The sequence below is a fragment of the Rhamphochromis longiceps genome, linkage group LG1, assembly GCF_057381845.1.
Source record: "Rhamphochromis longiceps isolate RC_006_pf linkage group LG1, R_longiceps_female_GT1.1, whole genome shotgun sequence".
Classification (NCBI taxonomy): Eukaryota; Metazoa; Chordata; class Actinopteri; order Cichliformes; family Cichlidae; genus Rhamphochromis; species Rhamphochromis longiceps.
The window spans coordinates 35,173,001-35,183,810 of NC_140557.1; the positions used below are offsets into that span (position 1 = coordinate 35,173,001).

The 10,810-nt window shown below is 41.1% G+C and overlaps 1 protein-coding gene across 1 annotated transcript in view; it reads right to left on the bottom strand.

Moving 5' to 3' along the window:
• The window catches only part of nav2a (neuron navigator 2a), a 224,625-nt gene extending 214,372 nt beyond the window's left edge, over positions 1-10,253 (bottom strand). Inside the window, exons 1-2 of the mRNA XM_085407819.1 lie at positions 10,143-10,253; positions 8,898-9,556 (exon numbers count right to left, since the gene is read on the bottom strand). Of these exons, the coding sequence (XP_085263945.1) occupies positions 8,898-8,978 (81 nt within the window). The 5' untranslated portion in view covers positions 8,979-9,556; positions 10,143-10,253. The remainder of the gene's footprint in view (positions 1-8,897; positions 9,557-10,142) is intronic.
• Positions 10,254-10,810: the final 557 nt, after the last annotated feature.

Below are 10,810 nucleotides of genomic sequence, written 5' to 3' on the forward strand. Positions count from 1 at the left end.
GGTGGGGGTAATCTTAGGGTGCCTGCGGAGTGTTTGTGTGTCTGGAGAAGATTGGCTAGAGGAACTCGAGGAACCTCCGGTTCCCCATTTGGGGCTACAAATGAAAACTAGCCCCCCCCCCCCAACTCCCAATCCCTCCTTATCACTTGGAAAATTCCTGGTGTGTAAAATTGAATTCATGTGCTATTTCCCAGGACGAAGAATACACCAAGGATTGGAGAATACATAACATGGAAAAGCTGGAGGAGCCCCACCTAAACACATTGCTCAATCCCTTTCTTGTACACGCATGCAGACAGACACGCAAGCACACACTGCAAACACAAGCAAACGGGGTCTCTGTCTTTCTAGAACAAAGACTTTAGTGGACTCACATTAAGGCCACAAGCCAAAGAAGGACTCCCTTCGAGTATTATAAGAGGAACTTCTGCTGTTGCATGTGTTCACACTGCAGCAGAGACAATGGAAATGAATGAAACAGACATTTGGTTTTATATCAAAAATCTCACCTTCTTATTTCCATCTATTCCAGGCACAACATGAGCACAAAGCTATCCAAACAGGTGCTGCACATGACCTTAATCTAATAATCTAAAAAGAAATTATATCCACTGACAAGAAGCCTTCAAGAATAACTGTCCATTGATCAGAAGCAATAAACAGTGAAGAAGTCTTCATGTCTAAAAAGGGTTAACTTTTAAATAAGCTCTCCCCCCAGTATGACAAACACTGCTTCTCAGCTTTAATTATAACCTCATTATTCACTGAAATAACACTGAAGACAAAAGAGTCCTTAATGTACAAAGACTGCTCCTAATTCACGGCCACCTGCTAAAATGATTACCAGTTTTTTTCTCGTGTGAACACACAACGGTCATAGCAAAGAAGAAATCCCATCACCGCAGGAGCGAGCTGAAGCACCTGTTCATCAGCTGAGCACCTCCTCTGAAGCAGACCGAGCCAGATCCTGCCCACTGACCCCCAGACAGGGATTACAATGTTGTGCAGGTCAGGACAGCAAGACCATCACACACCCTGCTGGTTGTGTTCCTGACACAACCAGCTCTTCTTCTGTCCGAGCTGTCACACATAGCACAAAAAATGAACTCTAATGAAAATTTAGAAAAATTGACATATTGTTGATTTGTGTGTTTCAAGTATAGCTTTACACTCTCGCTGATTACTGTTTAAAAAAAAAGTTAATCATCGGTTTTTCAGAACGTTTATTTTCAAGCAGGGGAGAAAATTAATGGAGGCCTAAGGAAAAAGTACCATCTTAAATGAAAAGAACTGTTCATGCAAATAAAACTGGGGGGAGAGATTTGTAATTTTATGTGCACACTTGCATTTCATTTGATTAATTCATCTTTTATTTCGTTAGAGGAAATTACGTTGTAGTTTCCACATATTGATTCCACAGTACGACTGCTGTGTTTGACTCCAGGCAACAAAGTGCTTTCTCCATGAGTGAAGTTCAAGGAAAACTGTGCGTGTGCTTTGATGTGGCAAGAGATGATTTTCAAACCATTTATGTTTAGTTAAATTAATTATTTATGTCATTCAAAATTGATTAACGACAAAAAAATGGACACCGTGTTAAGCAGTATTATTGTGGTTGGTCTGAAGAAGGTTTCTTTCTAGGGTCATGAAGGATGTCCTTCCTGACTGGAAGCTGAGTGGGCATGTGGTATTCGAGGGGTCTGACTTTTAAGAGGCCTGCACAGCCAATCGTGATATCCCATAACCAAAGACCAGTCCATCCCACTAGCCGCTGCCACCTGTCCTTCGCCCTCCCTCAGGGTGCATGGAGAGGGTGATGGCCAGATGGCTCTTGAGGGCCAAGCAGCCTCCTTAGTGCAGCATCCTCCCAACCCCCAGCCTCAGAGCTCCATGCCTGGTCCCAGCTCCACCCTCTGACCCCCTCCTCCCCCATCCTCTCCCATCCATAGTCCAAACCCCTGAGCCCCAGTGCTCGTCAGTGCTGCATGACTGGGAAAACACAGTCCTTCACTAAAATAAATCCCCGTCTCTGCTCCGCAGCTGCCTGGTTTGTAAGACACGTTTAGTCGGTGGCTAAGAGAGCCCTCATCTCTATTGGCAAACACTGTTCATGACATTAAGATGTTCACTATCACAAAGTGCCAGATCCTGCTCTTTCTTTACAGCTTAAATACAAATATTTAAAAGAAAAACTGTTTGTTTCAGCTAGCTGCTAAGTTTAAATAAGGTAACGAGCACTACAAGCCACGGTGATCACTAAAGATAGTGATCACTTATCTAAGTGCTACAGTCGGAGGGCAGCTAGCAAGGAGCAACTGTTATAGTCGGATAATGCCTACAATAGGATCTAAACAATCTCACAAGGCTGCTCATTTGTCATCGTGCTATCCTATCTCTCTGATATTACATTCAATTAGTTTCAGATACCAGCAGAGCAGGGCGCTTGGCATGAACAATCAATCAAACCCTGTCAATGACAAATTGTCACTCCTCTATTGCACTCCATATCTAGGCAACAGGCCAACATAACAGTGGAGAGATGATTCAGGACCAAATCTAATGGATGTCTCTACTTGGGGTCATATTACTGCAATGGTTCTTTTTGAGAGAAAAACTGAAGTCTCGTTATTCGAATCTGTTTGATGCCAGCAACAAATGATCATTTTCAGTGGTTTTAAAAGAAAAATTGAAAAAAAATATTTAAAAAAGCACCTTATAGAGCAAACTGCAGAGATGTATCTATAAATGCTTATTTCAGAGACAGGCCCAACTGTAGAAATCTGAGTGGTAGCACAGATGTTGTAGTCCCAATGAACAGGTTGGCAGATTAGGGAGGGTACGGCTACAGTGACCTTGGGCATATGTCTACCTAAACATCCAGGGTTGGAGAAGCCATTGTAGAAAAAACTGCAAATTGTTTATTTATTCTTTTCATGGTGCTTTGGTAATCTTCAGGATAAAACTAAAACATTCACAATGAAACATAACTATTTCAGTTCATCTGGACAGAGTTTTCAGTGGGAGAAATGTTTTGTCACCCATCCAAGTGACTTCTTCAGTCTCAGCTGACTTATAAACGATCAAGGAACTGACCTCACAGCCCATTGTTCATTCAGTAGGCTAGTGTCAGTCATTGTGCAAATGTACTGTTTATAAGGTTGGGGAAACCTGCAGTCAGCTGAGACTGAAGACGTCACTTGGATGAGTGCTGAAACGTTTTTCCCACTGAAAACAGAATCAGCCTTTTGGGATTTGCTTACCTGGATGATTGAGCATGCATCAAGAACTCTTTCAGCTTCAAGTATTATCAAAAAAGTAGGCTTTCCCAGCTCATATTTTCTTCATTCATTTTGTGGGCTGAGCATGTACTACGGATGAATCTACTTCGAAACTATTTTTACTGCCCAGAGTCACACAGAGAAAACCTCAGTTTATTTAATAAAACTTTCAACTGATATCAACTGCATATCTAACCTGCTTTAGGCATGCTTACTGTAGTAGTTAAAGAAAAGTGTCAGTGAGCTACTATTCTTCACCATCTACCACTGTGAAGATGGATGGATGGATTGATAGATGTTCACCCAGCTTACTGGGATTAAAAAAAATTAACTGAAACCAAGTCTGATATACTAGTGGTATTAAATAAGAGTGCAACTATCCACCATAACAATAATAGTAAGGTCTTTATTTATACATGTGTCATGGTATGCTGCTTCCATAAACAGCTGAAACAAAACAAAACACTGTCAGCTTAACTACTATAGGGTCAGTATCCTATCAACAAGTCTCATCGAACCGTTTTAAAGCTGGAATCACTAGAGGCCGTCATCTGTGGAAAGGAAACTCGAAACGTCGCTAAACAGGCCTCTCCCACTGTGTATAAAATGTGTCCTGAGATTACAGATTAAGTCCACCCTATGAAGAACATAAACAAAAGCCATGTAGCGTTTCCCACTCCTCTGTGACTCTTAGCTAATTATGAGGCTGTTAGAGAATAACTGCAGCAGATCAACACGCGCATCCACTGTAAACACCTCATTATCCTACAGAACCCCACCCAACCGTATCAAACACTCCTTAATGAGCAGTCAGAATAGCTGGTGAAAATAAATACATAATTTCCAGCGGCTCTGATTGAGCAATTAGTGTCAGAATCCTTTTTATTCTCACGTAACTGAATCAATAAGAGATTCCATTACACAATTCTCTCTGTCACCTTCTGAATGCCCTTCATCGTCTCTCGGACTTGCTAGTGAGAGGGCGGAGGTTAAGATCTAATGTCAAACCAGTAATGAAATCTTGCCCACTTTTTTAATTAGTGTCTTTTTGACTGTCAGCTTGAGGCTGGTGCTTTCTCAGCATAATGAATCCTGATTTGCGTTCTGTCTCTGTGGATAATAGAAATGTTGGAAGCGCTGCTTTTTCACCAAACATGTAGACAGCATGGCTAAGAAAAACAGATTTAAGTCAACACTGCCTGAACCTTTACCATATGTTTGACATTTGTGTTGTAAATGTGTAATGTCTCAAAAATCAAGTGTGAGGTCAGGATATAAATCAGCCAGCAGTTCAATAACAGAGAATTCAGTGTTTCATTAGCACTCTCTCAGGAGTGAGGCTGTATGGGAGCCTGGGATATCCCACCTACCAGCAGACGCAACAGAATTGTTCATTAAAGATCAACTTCTTCTCTTTTGTTGCTCTTCAATAAATTAAGCATGCCTGTCTAGACCTCTAGTTCACAATCATTGAAATCTCTACAACCCAATTTCACGCTGGCTCCCACAACTCTGTGTTACAGAGCAGAAACAATGCATGAATATGTGCTGCAAAGTGTTGTTGTCAGAGGAAACCCAACTTTTATCAAAAATGTGGGGCAACATTTTCAGAGTTACACATTACATTCTCATGGTTATAAAATTACCTATATCTGTGTTAGAGGCAGCTTTTGACTCCCAAAAGATGTTATGTTATTTACAGTTTTAGCCGAGACCTAATGGAGAGGTTGTTGTCTGTCCAAGGATCATCAGATAAAACTTTTAATGTGACTTAATTTTATGGCAGTTTTTACTGAGTGTTGAACTTTCCGCTTCCACTTGTAGATTCTTCAGTGTTGTTAAAGCGTTAAGGATGAAACTTGCCACTACTTCAACAACAGTGGCACAGCACTGACTTCCTGTTATTCAGTATCCTTCAGTGGTATCCCAGAAAAGGAGAAATTTATTTCTATCCAGTAAAACTTGTAAGAACTAATTAACCTAATGGCTTTTGCAAAAATGCTGCTAAGTAACAGTACAATTGCAATCCTTTCTTGCAGCTGGACAATTCCTAAGACTAAAGCTCTAACTTCAAGGAGTTCATGTTCAGTGAATAGCAAGTGGCTACATAAGGACAGGTTTCTGATAGTAACAAAAAACAGTGTTTCTCTTAATAAAACATCATTGCAATTAGGGCTGCTCAATTAATCGAATTTTAATCACGATTACGATCTGGGCTTTCAACGATCATTAAAAATGACTGAGCCGATTATTAGCCCCTCCCTAATTTATCCGCGACACCTTAAAGGCCGGTCCGTGAAAATATTGTCGGGCATAAACTGGTCCGTGGCGCAAAAAAGGTTGGAGACCGCTGATTAAGAGGACCCGAGGGAAGCTCGGAAAGCTAAGCAGAAGTTATTTGGAGAGTGACTGCCGTTGGTTGAAAAGAGAGTTAAAAAAAAACAAACTTCAGTGGTGTTGCACACTATTTTATATTATTTTTTTTAAAGTCATTGTTAACCCTTTAAAGCCGGTCAGAGCAGCACGCTCCATTTTGCGTAACTATTTTTAAATCCCTGTAGAACCTGAACCGTGTAAGCTAGCGCAATAATTTGTTTTGCATATGAAACCGGAGGAGTTGTACTTACATCTGATGCCATCAGCGGTTTCGTTCCACATATAGCTTTGCAAAAATTGCATAAAAAGCGCTTGCAGGAACAAAAACATAATATTCCAGAAACACGCTTTGCCGTTCCTATCAGCTGTTCGTAACACTTCCCACAGTGAAATGATGCACATGCTGTTTTCTTTGCAAATTTGCATCATAGGATTGTTTTTTGTTTTTCCTGCAGTATATAAAAATTGCTGTATCTCCAAAATAAAACTATGAAGACACTCAAAATAAATTTCCTGTTGTTGTAAACTATTTTTTGCAACTTTATTGTATTTAAAGTTTTGAGGGATAAGCCTCTTAAATTTCTCCAAGTAGAAATATATGTAAACAAAACAAAAGCGATTTTCAATTTTTTTTGTAGTTTATTGCACTTTTTTGCAATTTATGTAATTACTATGGACTTAATGCATACATATTATTAAAATATGGGCTATAACAGTTGTATTGATGTATAGCAACTTGAAATGCTCCCACAAATGGCACTACAGCATGTAAAAAAAAATAATATAAGCTCTGGTGGACTTGGTTCTATAGTAGGTCTTAAAGGGTTAAATAAATATCGTCAAATAATCGTGATCTCAATTTCAGTGAAAATAATCGTGATTATCATTTTTGCCATAATCGAGCAGTCCTAATTGCAATACAATAAAATGCATCCATGATTCTCTAGTACTTCCCGTGTACGTCCATGATTGCTACTCAGTGAACATTAATATATGAAGCAGGGGACATGTGACATAGTACATCTACAAAGAGAACAAAATCCAATTACCTCCTACTGGGGAGAGTATCACATATAGGATCTTGAACCCACACAGCCTAGGTAATTGCCAGGGGACATTGAATCTCTGCATGAAAGCCTGAGGTAATTCTCTCACAGTGGGTAGCTGTGTGTCAACGTTACTACATCAGTGCTTTCAGTTTATGTATGTTGCTTGATGTCCATTAAGAGGGAAGGTGAATATTAGCCCAGTGTAGCGCAACCTTTCTCTTTAGGGATGGCCAAGCGTCTGGCCTGCTCTGTTTTCCTATTGATGATGCCGTCACGTTTGCAGCTGGCTTCTAATGAACTAGACGTGTCGCTGCTGAGAACTCACTGAGCATGCAAAGGGCAACAAAAAAAAAAAAATCCCTTTATGAATGATATCAGGGTTAGTTACCATAGCAGCAATGAAGCAGATGGAAAAATCCAGATAAGATTTTTTTATAACCCCCCCCCCCCCCACTGCCTGGACATCTTCCTCTTCTTTTTATACTGCTTTGTATCAGAGATGTAATGAGGGGAGATAACCTCTAAGGGGCAAGACTTTTTATAACCTTATTTTTGGGGCAAAGTCAGCAACAACTTTTTAGGTTTTATGACTGGTGCATCGATATATACAGTTTCTCTGTCCTGAGGATTATTGAGTTAAATCTATTTGTTATATTTACAGGGTATGTCAATATAAAGTTATATACTTACAATGTTTACAATTGCTCAATGTGTGCCTCTCTGGACACACGGGGTATTTCAATACAATCGCCAAACTCGTCATATACTTTTGCGAGCTTGTCTGAAGTCAATGCAGCCACTGCTGTTGTTATGCTACCTGCGAATCCCCTCTCTCTAAGTACATGTTTCATGTGATACACCTTGCTTCCATAAGGACCTTGCACTGCTCGCCTGATTTGTGACAAAATGGCAGTGAATGGCCAAAGACAGCGGACGCACAGCGGTCTAGAAGCTCCCTCTCAGACCCCTTTAATCACAATATGCAGAAAGGTTCTTATGGATTTTTGGCTTCAAGGTCCTCGTGTTGCTCGGTGTGTCACTTAGCATCCAGCGAGATACTCGGTAGCCTGGGAAACTGGAAAACAGCAGCTGGGACTTTGGTTGGATCAATTAATATTCATGTTCTACATATTCCCATGTGTCTAATTTAACACACCTGATCAAATCAATAATTTATGGGGTGACAAGAGGACATGGGATAAACAGGAAAGGAAACGGACCTCCTTCTTAAACCTAAACCCTGGTGCACCTATGGCAGGAATCTGACAGATCTGTACATAATTTGAAATCAAAACCTCAACAGCTGTCCATTTCTCAGCTGCTCTGGATGGTTGCTGCAATATGCTGGAACACAGACACAATCCCCAACCTGGAGAATTTGGGGTGCCCCTGTCTCATCTCTTAGCTATAAACACATTGTGCTGAGCGTGAGATACATACTCTGAACCATAAGTCAGTCGAGTCCCTGCCCATTGCAGCAGAGCAGGAGAAATTCACTCTGCCTCCCATCCTTAAATGAAGACTAATGCACTCTAAATCAGACATCTATTTAGGTCTGTCACCTGGTGCCTGTTCCAATCTGTCAGACCCGTGCAGTATCCCAGGCAAATGAGAATATCAACTCATCTCTATCTCCAAACAAAAGGAGGGTTTTTTATGTCCTACAGAGGACAATGTAATCATCTAAAACTCAAACCCTTACCAGCTTACAACAGCGCTACATCAACATCATGCAGAAAATGCGGAGCGAAGCTGAAACAGGGAAAATTGAGTCGTGGTATTAAGTGCTCTATCAATCTCAGCGCAGCAGACTGCTGAAGTAACTCACAACCACAAACCAAGGAAGAGGCCTCAAAGAGGAACCCACAGACTCCTTGACGCTTTCACTGATTGTTAGCTTTCAATCAATCACGCTTTGCTTCCCTTGCCTCCACAGTTTGTTTCCTCAAGAGGGTCAGGCAGACCTCTGAATCTCCTCCATGACAAAATGAATACTTTTTTTGCTCATGCATTGAACCAAACATTTTTACTAAAGGAGATAGCAACAGGTTTGTTTCCCTCATTGACGTCTCATGCATCACCCTGCCAAAAGTCAACTGTTAAAGCATGGCTTCACTGTAAGCTTGCGTACCCTCACACAGCCTTGTTGTACAGTAAAGCCAACAGAATCCCACACAAGTAGATACACACTCACCCTTTTCTGGTCCTCCAATCCATGCAGCACAGGCTTCCTCCTCTGGTGCTGTTGTGGGCTAGCCTCTGCTCCTGCCTCCATCTTTCCATAAGTAACTGAGTACTCACTCGGGCTCTCCCACAGCTAAATATCCCACCTTTTTTAACACGGAATGAAGGGAAATACCTGCTCAGAGTATTTCAGTCCCCGTCCCACTTAATTTCCACTTATGGTTCATGAATGTCTCTTTAAAGAAAAAAAAAGAACAATTGTCCTTCTTATCAGCTTTGCTTCATTATAAAGATGACACCGAGTCTCTGAGTGGATCCAACCTCGGCCACATGCTCCGTCTCAGTCATAATGTTTCTTGATGGTTTCTCTTTGAGGTTCCAGATCCCAAGGGGCTGACCTGAAGTGAGCATCAGGGCTGAGATGGGGAACTGGAAACAACCAGGAGGAACCCCTCTTCTAAAAACATCACAGCAGCAAGAGACCTTTGCTCTTGAAGAAGGCTGTGATCCTCGTGGTCTTCTCTGCTGCTATTATAACAAACCACAAAAATGTCGGCAGATTTCAGTTTCTTTGCAGCAAAAGGAGTCCACCCCCAAAAAAAGAACATCCAGAAAAATCTGATGTGGAGGAGCTGGTGTCACTCACAGCTCCGCGGTCACGTGTGGCACCTTGCAGTAAACAAGAGAAGAAGAAAACGGAGAAGACCGTGGTGACAAACTCATGTTTCAGCATCTTTACACACACGACCAAATTGCAGCCATACATGGGCTAACTATGATAACGACTAAATGATTTCGGAATCATTTAGTTTCCTGCTGACTGCTCAGCGATCACACGCTACAACCCATAATCTGAGTACGTTTCACGGCGCACAAACTAAAAGCCCACACCTGCTCCAGGTGTGGGCTTTTTAACCCTAAGAAAACAAAAGAAAAAACTTAATAAAACACAATTTGGCAACTTTCTAACGGTCTTTTAAACATGCTGTATACTTTCTGGACTTCTCTACACACAAAGCTGCTAACGCTACACTTTGACAACAGATACACGTTAACTCGAGAGTTAAAACAAACTGAACAAATTGCTTGCGAAGGTTTGAGCTACTGCAGCATCCCTGCAGGATAATCTGGGAGAGCTCACAGGCTGCCTGACACACCGGCTGCTGCTCTGAGCTGGTAGCAGTTGGCTGCTTTAAATAAACGAGAAGAAGAAATTCAATGAAAGAACTGAATTTGGTGTAAGATTGGAGCTCACCGCGCTCTCCTCTGTTTTCTTTGCCTTCCCCATGGAGAATGGTACCTGTCTCGTGCGCAGCGCGGTCCGCTCCTCTGGCTGAAAGCGGAGCAGCCCGCTGCCTCATTCACGTGCCGTCGGAAATGTTAATACTTGCGTGGGATGGATAGCAAAATGTCCGTGAAGGTTCTCAGTCATCCTGGACATCTAAGGAACTCAGAACTGAAGAAGCTTCTCGGATGAGAGGTGAAACGTCTTCAAGCAACTTAAAGAAGTCCAGACGCTTTTCTTTTCAAGCTCTTTAGACTAGCAAAATTGCTAGAATACTCGAAAATTAGATCTCCTCGTAGGCTATATTATTTGCAACCAAAATAGTTTTGTCTTAAAATGAGAGCTCATAATACGTTTACAATGATGAAAATGACTTTCAAGTGCCTCTGTATTAGAGTTAGCCTCTGTTTTACACATTCGTGTCTGTGATGTAAAACTTACATATTATTATTATTATTGATAATAATAATAATAATAATTATTATTATTATTATTATTATTATTATTATCATAGGCCCGCAGTTTTGAGGATGGCATTTTAAGTCTGTCGTTACAGATGCTGCGATACTGCGATCAAACAGTTGGGTTTTCTTTTCTTTTTCTTTCTTTTTTTTGTCAAAACGGTTCTTTTACTGTGT